The sequence below is a fragment of the Mandrillus leucophaeus genome, unplaced genomic scaffold (genome assembly GCF_000951045.1).
Source record: "Mandrillus leucophaeus isolate KB7577 unplaced genomic scaffold, Mleu.le_1.0 Scaffold77, whole genome shotgun sequence".
NCBI classification, from domain to species: domain Eukaryota; kingdom Metazoa; phylum Chordata; class Mammalia; order Primates; family Cercopithecidae; genus Mandrillus; species Mandrillus leucophaeus.
Window position 1 is genome coordinate 6,269,331 of NW_012108363.1, and position 14,851 is coordinate 6,284,181.

General features: G+C 48.0%; 1 protein-coding gene across 1 annotated transcript in view; it reads right to left on the minus strand.

Moving 5' to 3' along the window:
* The window catches only part of NIPAL4 (NIPA-like domain containing 4), a 20,868-nt gene extending 7,137 nt beyond the window's left edge, over window positions 1-13,731 (minus strand). The window contains 6 exon segments of the mRNA XM_011966721.1: window positions 741-797; window positions 4,820-5,059; window positions 7,807-7,888; window positions 7,890-7,964; window positions 7,966-8,202; window positions 13,633-13,731. Of these exon segments, the coding sequence (XP_011822111.1) occupies window positions 741-797; window positions 4,820-5,059; window positions 7,807-7,888; window positions 7,890-7,964; window positions 7,966-8,202; window positions 13,633-13,731 (790 nt within the window).
* Window positions 13,732-14,851: the final 1,120 nt, after the last annotated feature.

Consider the following 14,851-nt stretch of genomic DNA (forward strand, 5'->3'; position numbering starts at 1 on the left):
TTCTCCCCATCCGAGTTTTCCACTTTGTAAACTCCTGAGTTAATATACAGGATAACACTTAGAAAGTTTAGCACATAGTAAGCCCTCAATAATATGTGATAGCGGTGGTTATTGGAAAAGTGTCTTTTCCATCTCTCTGCTGATAGAGAACGACCTGGTCTCCCCTTTAAAAGGAGATCGTCACTGGGATAGCTCTGGCTGAGACGGGGATCAAAACTTGAAGTAGGGGGATTATGAATAGAAACCTGGTTAATTTTCCACCTAAAAGAGTCAGGGTTTGATAGCAGGAGAGGATGGGTGGAAAGTGGGGGAAATGTGTGAGTATACAAATTTGGGCAAACTTTAAGTAACGGACCAGCTATGTTATAAATGGGCCAACACATTAACTGCCTGTGGACTGGGGGAAGTTGGCCTAGGAGTTCCAGCTTCTACCATGTAAGAGTCAAGAGTCCACTACCAACAGAGCTATGGGGCTATGTTTAAAGGGAAGTTGAGAAAATACACCTTCATTGTTGCCAGCTGTGTGCAGACCTCTCTGGGAGTAGACGCTTCATGGATGAAGACTGGCTTTGAGGGTAAGATGTTCTCCCTGCAAGGGTTGTCAAGGTTCTCCCCTGGGAATCTGGGCCTCAGATGGACACTTGCCATACTAGAGACAAAAACGCCCCACCCCCTCCTCCCTTTGTCTCTGGCCCTGCTATCAATAGGCCACTGTTATTAGTAGCAAACAACCCACTTACTGGTGAGAAATCCAGCCCACCACATTGTATCTTTCAGGTAGCCGAAGCCTCCGTCCACTGTGGAGGGAATGGACACAAAGTTAGGATGGAACTTGGCCACACTTTCTCAGGCACCTTTCCTAACTCTCTGCTCACTCCCCGGCCTCCTTGAGGCTTGGTTCTGGGCCTTCTCCTGGGTGGGTTAATTTGTCCCTAAAGTTTTAAATACCATCTATATCTGGTGCCTCTGTATCTGTAGCCTGGACCTTCCTTCTGAGTCCAGGTGTATATCCAACTGCTTACTTCACATCTCCTCTTGGATTTCTCACAGGCGTCTCAATCTCTGTCGTAAGTGGAGCTCTTGGTTTGAAATGTTCCCCACCCACCTGCCGAATGAAACACAGTAAGTGGCACTCTCATTTATCCGGTTGCTTAAGCCAGAAACCAGGGAACTGCTCTTTGACTCTTCTCTCACTCCTTCCGCAACTGGTAACTCTGTCTCCAAAAAACATCTCGCATGTGTCCACCCCACTGCCACCCACTACACCAAGGCACTGTCATCCCTGCTCCAGGTTGAGGCAACAGCCTCCTTCATAGTTACTCTAGTTCCACTCTTGACCCTTTAATAACCTATTTTTCTTTTCATGTTAACCAGTGGTCTTTTAAGAATGCAAATCAGGGCCGAGCATGGTGGCTCACACCTGTAATCCCAGCACTTTGGGAGGCCAAGGCGGGCAGATCACAAGGTCAGGAGATCAAGACCATCCTGGCTAACACAGTGAAACCCCATCTCTACTAAAAATACAAAAAAATTAGCCAGGCGTGGTGGCTGGCGCCTGTAGTCCCACCTACTCGGAGGCTGAGGCAGGAGAATGGCGTGAACCCGGGAGGCGGAGATTGCAGTGAGCCGAGATCGCGCCACTGCACTCCAGCATGGGTAACAGAGTGAGACTATGCCTCAAAAAAAAAAAAAGAATGCAAATCAGATTATGTCACTCCTCAACTTATGGCTAATCAATGGCTTCTGAGTGCTCTCAAGATAAAGACCAGAATCCTTAACAAGACCATGCATAGTCTTGGCTCTGCTCACCTGTCCAAGCACATCTCCTGCCACTCTTCTCCTCTCTCTTAGCTCTCCAAAAACGATGAGCTCTTTTCTGCCTCGAGGCCTTTGCACATGCTTTCCCTGTGTCCAGAATACTCTTCCTACTAATATTTGCCTCAACTTACACTCACTCTACAGGTTGCTATGTGACTGTTGCTTCCCCTACGATGCCATCCCTGACTCCCTGATTTCTATTATTTCCTGTTGGAGTTCCCTGTCTCCCTGCCTCCCTCCATCCTTTCCTTCCTTCCTTTCTTCTTTCCTTTCTCTCTCTCTTCCTTCCCTCCCACCCTTCTCCCTCCTTTCTTCCTTACCTTTTTCCTTCCCTCCCTCCCCCACTACAGGGTCTCGCTTGGTCGCCCAGGCTGGAGTGTGCAGTGGCACGATCATAACTAAATGAAGCCTCAAACTCCTGGGCTCAAGGGATCCTCCCACCTCAGCCTCCTGAGTAGCTGGGACTACAGTCGTATGCCACCACGCCTGGCTAATTTAAAAAATTTTTCTGTACAGATGGGGTCGCGCTATGTTGCCCAGACTGGTCTCAAACTCTTGGACTCAAATGATCCTGACACCTCAGCCTCCCAAAGTGCTGGGATTACAGGTGTGAGTGACTGCACCCAGCTGGGGTTCTCTTACTGCGCAGTTCTTCTCTTTCATGGCATTGTTGTTTATAATTTTAGTTGATCTTCTTATTTTATGACATTTCGCCCAGTAAAATGGAAGCTCTGCAAAGCCAGGAACTGTGTCTGCTTTGTTCAGGACCTGGCACATAGTCAATACTCAATAACATTAGCAACAAGGATGATGATAATGATGGATGATGATAGATGGGTTTGAGACAGTTTTGTACAAATCCAAAAATCTTATGTTGCTTTTTGGGAATGCCCACTTTTCTAAGGAAAATGTTTCTTGTTTTCATCGGGTTCCTAAAAAGGTCAGAATTTCCCGTAAATGTTAAGAACTCTGAGAGCATTCTACTCTAAGGGTTGAAATCACCGAAGATACTGAAATAGCAGATTAGAGAAAAAAACCTATTCCAGGGAAGCTGTCATTCTGAATGGTCGATGATACCTTCTCTGAGCACAAACAGAAATTTCCCTGACACTCTGGGAGTTCTCTGGCCTTTCGAACACTTGTCTAGAAGTGAAGGGTGGCATAGCAATGACCATTGTTCCCGGCTTCATCCCTGCACCTTACAGCTATTCATTTTGCAGCCCACATGGGCTCTAGACCTGTATGTCTAACTGTGGGAACCTCCCACTGAGATAACAGTCATACCAGTACTAGTGCTAGTGTTTGCACCAGTACCTCTAACTGTGGGGACCTCTGACTGAGATAATTAGTAATGCCAATCCTAGTGCTACTCTGTGCTAGGTATGATTCTAACTATGTTGCATTTTCTTATAACCCTTCAGGCTGGTACTATTCTTATCTCCATTTTATAGATGAGGAAACTGAGGCATAGAAATGGATACTTTTCTAGCCCAGAATTGAATCACCAGGAATTGAGGAACCAGAATTAGAACACTAATAGTCTGCTTCCAAAGTGCAACATCCCATAGACACATTAAATTGAACATGTCCAAACCTGAATGCATCATCTTCCCATAAACCTGTTCCTCCTTCGACGCTCTTCATCTCAAGAAATAGCACCTTCATCTCCCCAGTTGCTCAAGTCAAAAGCATGAGTCATCCTTGACTTCTTCCTCCGCCCTCCCTTGCTTGAAGCCAACCTGTATCAAAGCTGGTAAGCTCTACCTTCAAAAACTAGCTCTGGAATCCGCCACTTGTCTCCATTCCCATTTCCATCTTCCGGGCCCAAGTTCTGTCCTTTCACTCACCTACTTGGCCTCCCAGGCTCCAGTCTTGTCCCCTAACCCATTCTTCACCCAGCAACCAGGGATCTTTTCAAATTGCAAATTAGTCTGTGTCACTCCCCTGCCTAAAACCTTTCAGTCACCTAACAATTGCACTTAAGCTCTGTGCTTCCGTTTACAAGACCCTTCATGAGCTGGCCCTTCGCTCACCATGCACCCCTCCTGCTCCTGCCATCCTGAACGACTTTCGATTTCTAATATCACTCAAGTTCTCTCACCGCTGAGCCTTTGCACATATTATTCCTTCTGCCTGGAACACTGTCTCCCTCTTTCCCCTTTTACCTTGCTGTCTCCTCATCATCTAGGTCTCAGTTTAGAGATCATCTCTTCTAGAAAAACCTCCCCTAATCTCCTGAGTCTGGGCTTTACACACCTCTCCAAAATATTCCCCCATAGCAGGCTGTGTTATCCCCATGATGGTACTTAACACATGATAAAACAACTGCCTACTGACTCATCTGTCTCTGCCACTTGACTGAAGGTTCCATGAGGACACTGAATCCCCGTGTCTAGCATTGTCCCTGGCATACAGCAGGCATGCGATAAATGGTGATTAAATGAATGAGTCCTTTTGCACAGGATTCCTTTTCTTAAGCACTGTTTCATGGAAAAACATCTTATGTCCCAAACAAGCAAATCCCTTGGGGTCAGAGACCTCACTATTTTCTGGCAGCCCAGAAGGGAGCTCAATTGGATGACAAGTGAGGGCACACCAGCGTCTGACATTGCTCTCAGCAGAGGTAGCTATTCCCATTTTGCAGAGAAGCTGTGACTTGCCTGTGATGACGTTGGTAGGAAGTAAGACCAAGACCAGACCTGCAGTATCTGATTCTTGGTCCTGAGACTTGTCCCTTCCCTCCTCTAATAAAGACACCATGAAGGTCTCAGGAAATTGGATTCTAAAGGAAGTCCTCCTGCTGGATCTCTAAACTGAGACCTCCGGTTGGAGACCTTCCTTTTTAACCCTAAACCCTAACCCTGTTGGCAGGTGGGATTCCAGACAGGGTTGACAATGAGCCTTTTGTATCTCGCCGAGGCCATCCTCTTAGACTGCAGCCCTGGCCCCTGTGAGGGTTCAGCTGCCCTGTGCCCCATCCTCTCCTGGCCCAGGGACCTACCAGCTCTCGTGGCTCCCGTGGCCACGAGTCGCAGGAGGCCTTTCTTCTTGAGGATGACACTGCTGCCGATGAGGAAGCTGGACAGGAAGGCCAGGCCCAGGCCGATGTAGAAGCCATAGTTCTGCCGGATCCTTTCCTGCCAGCTGTGAAAGGTGGCATTGCTGGGCACCTCAGGGCTGAGGTCACCGACAATCTGGCACAGGACTTCTTGGGAGGAGCAGTAGAGGTGGAGCAGGGAACCTGGATGGGAAGACCATGGTGAGAGAGTCACACTGGGGACATTTGCACACTTTTAAAATATTGGAATTGGCCACTGTTTCAAATCCTGTGCTTCTGCTACTGCAGCGCTATACCCATATACTGTGCCTCCATCCAAAAATAATAATGTTCAGTGAGTGCTCACTCTAGCTAGGGGCTTTCTTTGCATGACCAGAACAGATTTGTACCACCACGTGCCAGACACAAACCTGGGCACAGGGGCAGACCCTCAGTCAGAAGAAGTACACAAGTTCAATGAAACTGCAAAGAATAGCCAATAATTCTCCGGTGCTACCACTCACATGGTCCTCTGCTCTGGGGTTTTCCAGGAGGGTCTCTAGTGACTACTTGGAAACAGGCACGACAATCATTTCTAGGCTTTTAGTTGAAGAAACCAAAGCTCTGATAAGTTTAGTAACCTGCCCAAAGCCAAAACATGGGTACTAAGTAGTGAAGCCAGTGTCAGATTCTAAGCTTATCTGATGCCAAAGCCCATGCTCTTAACCACCACACACACCTCAATAAAGCAGGTAGCATCTGGCCTCCTAAGAAGCTTTTTGTTTGTTTGTTTTTGTTTTTTGGGTAGAGATGGGGGGTCTCGCTGTGTTGCCCCGGGTGGTCTTGAACTCCTAGCCTCAAGCTATCCTCCTGCTCAGCCTCCCAAAGCACTGGGATTATAGATGTGAGCCACCATGCCTGGCCCTAAGAGATATTTTAAAATAGAAAACGTTTAAAAATTGGGAGATTTTCCATGAAAATTCAGGTGTGAGGCTACGGTGAAAAATTAGGTCTGCTCACCATATTGCGCCCTCTTCTAAGGCAACCACTGGCTGCAGCTGGGCAGTGTTGCCCCCTAAAATAGGACATACTTTCTGCAGTTCCCCAAGAGTCTTATCTGGCTCCTTTCAGTAATTTCTGGCATATGCTTGGCCTTTGTAGGCATCTGAGTTTGTGACCTCTGGAGGTAGCCTTTTTCAAGCTGTGTGTCACCAAGGCCCAGGTCCCTATGCCAAGGATGTAAGCCTCAACCAAGTGTCCCTCCCACCAACCTAGAACTCCCAGCCAGTGCCTGGAAGGGCCCCCAAATCCATGGTCAAGCAGCTGTGGCTCTGGCACATCTGCAGTGCAGAGTGGCATCTTGGTGGAACAGACTAAGGGCAATGTTGACCTTTCTTCCATGACACAGACTCATGAATAACAGAGCTTGAAGAGCCCTTAGAAAGCAGCCTAAATTCTTATTTTCAGCTGGGGAAACTGAGAAGGGGAAGGGCTTGCTGAGGTCACCCCAACATCTGGTGAAAGATCTGGATCCAGCACCCACTAGGGCACATTCATGTGTCTTTTGCAGTGTGAGATCTCTCTTTCCAAAACCCATGTCACAATCAAGGGAAGATGAGACAAGAGGCATCTCAGTCCCTAATCAGACTTGTTCTGTGCTGCTCATTCCTGTTTCTCCAGCTCAGGCTTCCTTGCCCAAGAGCTGAATCTGGGGAGTTCCCTGAGCCCAGGAAATGAGCCAGAGCCTGGGATGACATGGACTAGGGGAGGTGACTCCTGAGAGGAAGACCAAACTCATCCCCACGCCCTTCCCCTGCTCCCTGAAGATGCACCTCTAGCAGGTGGAGCCAAAGAACGCTCTGTGGATGGACTTGGCTATCACAGTAAAGCCTGCAGCACCCAAGGGCTCAGCACCCTCCATTGAGTCAAGTTCTCCCACTGCAGTGAAAAGTAAAAGACAGAGGGCTGATGGCCAAAGTAATCCAATTCTGAGCATAGGCCAGATGATTCCTGTCATCCCTTCCGGAATATGCTAGGACTGGGGAACACATTCTGGCCCAGAGAAAAGGTGAGGCTGAAAATGGCCTGCCTTGTTCAGGAAACCAAAGTCAGACACCTAACGGGCTGGCTTTGAAAGCTTCACTGTAGAAGGGAAGAGGTTAGAGGAACAGGGACATCTCACAGCCTGCAGTTCGAACACAAGGTAGGAAAGTGGAACCACACCAACGAAGGAGTCAAGGTTTTACTGTCCACCAGCCCTGGATCTATATTCCATTTCCTTACTGTATTACCTTGAGCAAATTATTAACTGTTCAGAGCCTCAGTTTCTGGATCTTTAGAATGGGGATAGCAAGATAGTAAAATAATAATATCTACCTACCTTCTAGAGGATTCAGGGAGATAATGCAGGTAAAGGGCCTAGTCCACTACCTGCTTTATGATCAGAATGCAATAGGAAGCCAATGGGCTCTCTTTACCCCTTCCTGTGGTTCTTTCTCTTTCTTTTCCAAAGACAACACCGTCCTGTGGTGGTCCTCCCATTGACCCAAAGAGAAAGCCCAACTGCTCAGGTACTAAAACCTGAAGCAACTATACATTAAAAGCAACTATACATTAAAAGCACAACAGTATATTAAAAGCACAGAATCCCCCACCCCCAACTCTCAAAGTGTCTGCTGTCGACAAAATTCCTGTCCCAACTAACCCCCCATCTCAACCCAGGGACATCCTTTCCTTCCCTGCCTCCTCTCAGACACCCCAGCCGCGAAGATGAAAACGAAGTCTCAGCCAGAACGCTGATCTTCAAAGCTGGGTGGGAGCCACCTCGTGCTGGCCCTGCTCCTCCCCAGCTTTGGCCCCCTTGGGAGGAGAGGATGCGAGGGAGAGGGGTGGCAAGGAGGGGAGGGCGCGAAGCGCGGAGCCCGCCTGGTCCCCAGCCCTGCCGTACGCACCGTTCTCGCAGCTGGCGTTGCTGACCCGCAGCTCCATGGGGCCCAGGGCACATGAACCGACGCGCGGGCGGACGGCGCCCGGCGCCCGGGCTCCCCAGCTCCGGAGCAGGTGGCCGCGACTTGTCTCCCGCTTGGATCGCGCGCGAGAAGCCGCCGGGGGTCCGGACCCAGGGGTGAGGAGAGTGACGCCTCCCAGAAGGGGAGGGTCCTCGGGGAGGAGTCACCCGGCGTCTTGGGCAACTCCGGGGGAAGGGGGCCCAGGGCTCGGGCCGCCCGCAGAGGGGCGCCTGCCTTCCCTGGGTGAGGTCGCTGCCAGGCTGCCAGCTCTGGAGTCACCGCCCCGTGCCAGGGGCAAGAGGTGAGGGGGCGGGTTCCCCGGCACCACCCCTCCGATGCCTGAACCGGTGCCCAGCTCCATCCCCAGTGAAAGAGTACAGGGGCCCTGGATGGCTGGAGAAGGGGCAACTTTCCTGCCGAGGTGGAAGTGGCAACATAGGGGTTGGAAGTGGGTACTGCTGCCAGTTGGGAACCTGGGTTCCTTCTTTTCCTTCCTTCTTGCCCTCCCACCCTCCCGCTCTCCCTCCTCCCTTCCACCTCTCCTCCCTTCCTCCCATTCCACCCTCCTACCCTTCCTCCCTTCCTTCTGCCCTGGACCTCCTTTCCTTGCCTTACCCATTCATTGATTCAACCTAGGTCTGATCTGTGCTGGTAGGTAACAGGTACATAGTGAGTGCCTAATAAATGCTCAATATATATTTATGTCTAATGAATAGATAATAGGAGCTTGGTAAATTAAATGAAAGAAGGAAATGAAGTGATTGGAGACCAAAATGAGTCAGACTATTCCCTGTCCCCCAAGTAGCTTATATTTTAATGGGGGAAACAAAGTGTGATCATCTCTTAGAGACCAATGTTTTTGAAATTACCACTTTAAAATTATTTACATACACACATTGTGATGGAAAGCATATTTATTACTATGGGTAACAGTAAAAAGCAAGTTAGAAAAACACTGACCTGGACCATAAAAACACTTACGTAGAGTTTGCTATAGGCCAGAGTTCTAAGTGCTGAAAAATTCCAGTTCTTTTAATCTTCATAACTGCCTTATAATGTACAGACTTTTCTTATTTACCAGAAGGAAACTGAGGCCCAAAGTGCTCAAGTAACTTGCCGGGGATCTCAGCTAGGAAGTGGAAAAGCCAGGATCAAACTCATGCTGTCAGTGGCCACATTAAGCCGCCTGGCATTTTACACTGAAAGAAACTGCTCCTGGGCAGTGAGGGTGTGGGGCTACTGAGAAAGCAGTGATTGGTTCTGCCAGTGGTGGTCACCGGCTTCCTGGAGGAGGCAGCTTTTAAGAACTGTCATGTATGGAGTCGTCAGCATGGGCCAGACACCGTGCTAACCCCTTTCCAGGCACTGTCTCATCGAAGCCTCCTAGGAGACAGATATCCTTACTCTTTCCATGCTACAGATGAGATTTTTTTTTTTTTTTTTTTTTTTTTTTTTTTTTTGAGACAGAGTCTTGCTCTGTCGCCCAGGCTGGAGTGCAGTGGCTGGATATCAGCTCATTGCAAGCTTCGCCTCCCGGGTTTACGCCATTCTCCCGCCTCAGCCTCCCGAGTAGCTGGGACTACAGGAAACTGTTATTTTAAAAAATCTTATCATGAGGTAATTTTAGACTTATAGAAGAGTTACGAAACTAGTACAGAGAGTTTGCTTGTACCTGTCACCAGCTTCCCTTAATGTTAACATCTTGAACAGGAATAGAAAAAACTATACTTTAAATACTCCAAGACACTTGCTCCCAAGATTGCACAGTTAGTGAATGAGGGTGCCAGGTATAAACAGAGCTGCTCTGACCCCCAACCCTGTCCTGTCCTCCTAGCTACTACCCTCCACTGTCTACGTGCGGACTTCTAGCTGGGCCTCCAAGGATGGGTTCTTCCAGCATGGGGCTTCCCCTAACTTGCTGGACGACTTTGAACAAGTTGTTTACTCTGCATAAGGATCAACTTCTTTGTCAAATGCAACAGCCCCTTCTCCAAGGGGTCGGGATCGGGTTGGGGAGAGGAGAGGTTAAAAGAGAAAGGGAAATGTGAGACACAGTGAATGTAACAGGCCACGTTTGCTCATTTTACTTGCCACATAATTTCACAAATCCTTGATTCTGTAATGATGTGCACCTCTCTGGAAAAACGCTTTGAAAACAAAACAGGATAGAGCGCAAGGCCCCCGCATCTCTTGTCTGAGACACTATATTTCTTCAACGATAAATGACCCTAGACCTTGCCTATTCCTACACATAGGATAAAGTTTGACAAGGTTAGTGACTATGCCTCTGTCATCTATAACCAGATATACTCTTGCACCCAGACTTTCATGTGATTCTGCTTTACTGTAACTTCTGAGCAAGTTTGATGTAATGTTTGCGCACACACTGCACTTCCGCTACCTGCATATCAGCCATGAGCTAAAACACTGTTTCAGAGCAGTGGGGCAACACCTCTCTGAAAGACTCCTCCCAGACTTTTGTCTTCAGTCTCTAGTCCTCAGTAAGGCTTATTTTTATTTATTTATTTATTTTTTGAGACAGAGGCTCGCTCTGTCGCTCTGGCTGGAGTGCAGTGGCCAGATCTCCGCTCACTGCAGCTTCCGCCTCCCATGTTCAAGAGATTCTCCCACCTCAGCTTCCAGAGTAGCTGGGATGACAGGCACCTACCACCACACCCATTAATTTTTGCAGTTTTAGTAGAGACAGGGTTTCACCATGTTAGCCAGGCTGATCTCGAACTCCTGACCTCAGATGATCCACCCGCCTCAGCCTCCCAAAGTGCTGGGATTACAGGCCCTCAGTAAGACTTCTGAATAAAACTAACTTAAAATTTAATTCCTTAAAAGCTTGATTTTCTTTTCTTTAGTTGACGGAAGTCATAGCCGTTGCCAACGAATGGATCTAAGTCTGCGGGTGAGTACGCCCAGGCCTGCCTGTAACTTTGGAGGTGTGTGGTACCACTGTTCAAGTAGAGGTGAACACCTCCAAGACTGTATGAATTTGAACACAGAGCAGCAAGACACTGGATGATTGGCCCTATTCAGAAGTGATACTTCATGATGAAAAAATATATGCATCCATGCTACCTGCAAGGGAGAATGTGACAAGAGAATTCAACTTCTCTTTCTCTTCCCTAAGCATTTCTGCTGTTTAGCTCTTCCTTGTGCTATAAAACAGAGTCAGCACTGAACCCGGCGTGGTACAGCCCTCAAACCCTCACTGCATTCAAACTTGACTGCTTTTGTTCCAAGGACATAAGGTGAGACATGTGGAGTATTTCCCTCTGGTCCTATCCTATCTTTTTTCTTCCTTGCATTATTGAAGTATGACTGACAAATGAAAATTATATATATTTAAGATGTACAACGTAATGATTTGATATAGGTGTACGTCGTGAAATGATACGGCAATTAAGCTAATTAATACGTCGATCACCTCGCTTAGTTATATTGTGCGTGTGTGTGCGTACACGTGTGTATGTTGAGAACACTTTAAATAGTGGTGCCTCTCGGTGGCCTGACTTTTTAAATCACAAGAGAGGATGTTTCGGATTGTAGTTGCCAGAGCTGAGCCCAGATCCTGAAAGACAGATGCACATATATGTTCTTTAATACATTTATTTTTGTGTGTGTTTGTGATTTGTGGAACCTCTAAATTTTAGGTTCAGGGCAGGGGCCCCCTCGTCGGGGTTAAGGGCAATATTGAGCTTATCCTGTGTTTCGAGACGGGCCTTTTCGGAGTCAGGGGAATCTCATGTTTTAGGGCAGTGGCACGAGGTGAAGGAGGCCAGGATCCACTGCAGGGACTTCCACACCCTCCCTGGGCCTCAGGCTCCCCATCTGTTCTAGAAGGGGGCTGGGCCTCAACAGGGCTGGCATCAGAGCATCTCGCCAATACAGACATAAAGGGCCCCATTGAATTGCAGGCTCCTCGGCTGCTGTCCTGACAAAGCCCTTTTCTCCTCCAGCCACAATGGCCCTGTCAGGCAGGTAGCAGGGCCTGCAGCATTGTCTCCCCAGAAAAGAACAACAGGGTTCACTGTCTGTTCCAGGCTCAGTCTCGCTGGGGAGGGCGCGTGGCTTAAGAAGGGTCTAACCAGCTAGGGACAGATGGGTTCTGCCCTTAGCCAGCCAGCGACTGGTGACCCAGCCACAGCTCTTTTGGTCAGTTATTCTGGGATGAGTAGGAAAACAAATTCACCAAAACCCAAGTTTTTAAACACTTGCTTTTCCAAGTGCATGTCCAGATATTTTAGGTTATAGAGCTGTGCCGTCCAATATGTTAGCTACCAGCTGCATGTGGCTTCTGAGAACTCGATTAGCCACTAATCTGAATCGTGATGTGCTGTAAGTAGAAAACAGGCTCACTTAGCATTTTGGACCAGATTGTTCTTTGTGGTGGGGGCTGTCCTGTGCTCATAGAATTAAGCACCCCTGGCCTTTACCCTCCAGATGCTAGCAATGCACACACCTCTGCACCCCGACGCCCACCCCAGTTTTGACAGCCCCAAACACCCCCAGACAATTGCCAAAATCACGCTGGATTGAGAACCACTCAGATTTCAAAAACTTAGTAAGAAGAAAAAAGGAAAATCTCATTAATGATTTTAAAATATTGATTATATGTTGAAATGATAACATTTTGGATTATTGGGCTAAGTAAAAACATTAAATTATTTTTCCTATTCTTTTCACTCTTTATAAAGTGGCTACTAAACTATTTAAAATTACATATGTGGCTCATGTTAAGTTTCTATTGGGCAGTGCTGTGAATAGAAGAAACTGGACAGACGTGTTGGCTCACGCGTTTAATTCCGACACTTTGGGAGGCCGAGGTGGGCAGATCACGAGGTCAGGAGTTCGAGACCAGTCTGGCCAACATAGTGAAACCCTGTCTCTACTGAAAATATAAAAAATTAGCCGGGTGTGGTGGTGTGTGCCTGTAATCCCAGCTACTTGGGAGGCTGAGGCAAGAGAATCACATAAACTTGGAAAGCGGAGGTTGCAGAGAGCCAAGATCGCACCTTTGCACTCCAGCCCAGGTGAGAGTGCAAGATTCTGTCTCAAAAAAAAAAAAGAAGAAGAAACTAAGTGCCAGAGAGGGAAAGTGACCAGCGGAGGGTCACAGAGCAACAGAGAGGCTGTCAGGGCCTCATCAGTTTTTCAGACTGGCACCTGTAGGGTAAATGCACCTGGTGGCAATAACTTAAGCATATGCTTACAATGACCTTGTATGACAGACACACCTGAATGTGTGTTCCAAGCTCTGGAATCCGGGAGTGGCCAACCTGGAGACTGGTTCCTTGTCTGTGAGGAACATCTGAGCCCCCGGTCTGTCCCATGGAATATGGGCTATACAGAAGATTGAAGCCCTGACTTTTGAGTTGGATGAAGGTTGCCAGGAGGAGGTCATTAAGGGGAGGGTGTTAAGTGAAGATGGAATATAAACTGCATGCGGTTTGCAAGTGGTTGTGGTTTTCCTGCCAGCCCTTCACCCCTGGGTTATCTCGTCCAGCCCACTGCGGCTGGACTGTAGGTAAGGAGGATATCATGTCCTTATCTGTCCTAGCCTGTCATCAGTGGACGGGTTTTCCTGTCTAGCTCGCCACCACTGGACTTGCTTCCCCGTATGTAAGCTGCCAATCAAACCCCAACTCTCATTTGCTGGCTCTGGGTCTCTTCTTCAGCCTCGTGAACCTGGTACCTTCCCTATCAAGGTTATAGGAGTTCAGCACAATAGCACCCTAGACCAACTCTGCATCTCCATACAGCTTCGCAACGGAAACGAAATCCAAAAATCAGTGTGTTGCGTCTTTCCAGTGTGCTACGGTCAAAGGGCACTACAGCAGGAATAGAGAGGACAGACATGACGTCTGTGACCCACATTATGTTTGACCTTCATTTAATCTTTGCAGCAACCCTGGTAAGAGACTCTGTTATTAAGCCTATTGTCCAGATGAGGAAACTGAAGTCCTGTGAGGACTCTTAGCCTGCAAGTTGAGAAACTAAGCATCAAACCCAAATACTCCTTTCAATACTACACATACTGCCATGCAGTCCTAGGTCTAGCAAGACCTGGATAGGTTATCTCTTCTCCTTACATCCTACCTGGGTAAGAGGACTGCGCAAGATATAGTCTGAAGTCCTTCCCAGCCCTGCCGAGCTGGTCTTCTGGGCAAGGTGGGGAGAGACAGATGGTTATCACCTCCTTCAGGCTGATGGGGAGTCATGGAATCCGGATGGTCAGCATGCAGAGGCTGGCCCACCCCTTTTCAGGTGTGTCCCTGGGATGGCTGCTGTCCTCATAAACAGCTTTGCTGACATCAGAAATAAGGCTTGGAATGGACACGTGTACTTGCTCTGCTTCTAAGAAGAGCACCATGCCCAACGATGGGGTCCACTGGCATCAATAATGATTACTAACCGAACACTCTACTGAGTTCTGTGTGTTAAGCACTTAGCAGACATTACCTCATGTGCTCTTACAATTCTTGACTCTGGTACCACTCTAAATCCCATCTTACACACGAACGAACTGAGGCTTAGAGAGGTGAAGTGACTTTCATAAGGTCACACAGAGTGACAGAGAATTTCAAGCTGGGATTGTGCATTCCCACAGCAGTTCCCTTAACTAAGGCACCGGTTTGATGAGGCCACTGGTTTGAGGATTAGTCCCCTTCCTGATCCTCCTCTGTATGGGAAGACTGGGGCCATCCAGACTCAACAGCGGGCAGCTATATAACGTTCTCATCAGCCCTTCTCCAGAGTCAGAGTTGAAGCAGCTCACCTAATCCAACCCTGCTGGTTTGAAATTGTGGGGAAGCTGAGATACAGAGAGGGGCAAGGTCATGTTCAACATCACTCAGCTAATTTGTGGCACAATCAGTACTTGACTCAAAGTCACTGGAATCCAAATCCAGCACTTTTATCTCTCTCTTTGCTTCTTTCTTTCTTTCTTTCTTTCTTTCTTTCTTTCTTTCTTTCTTTC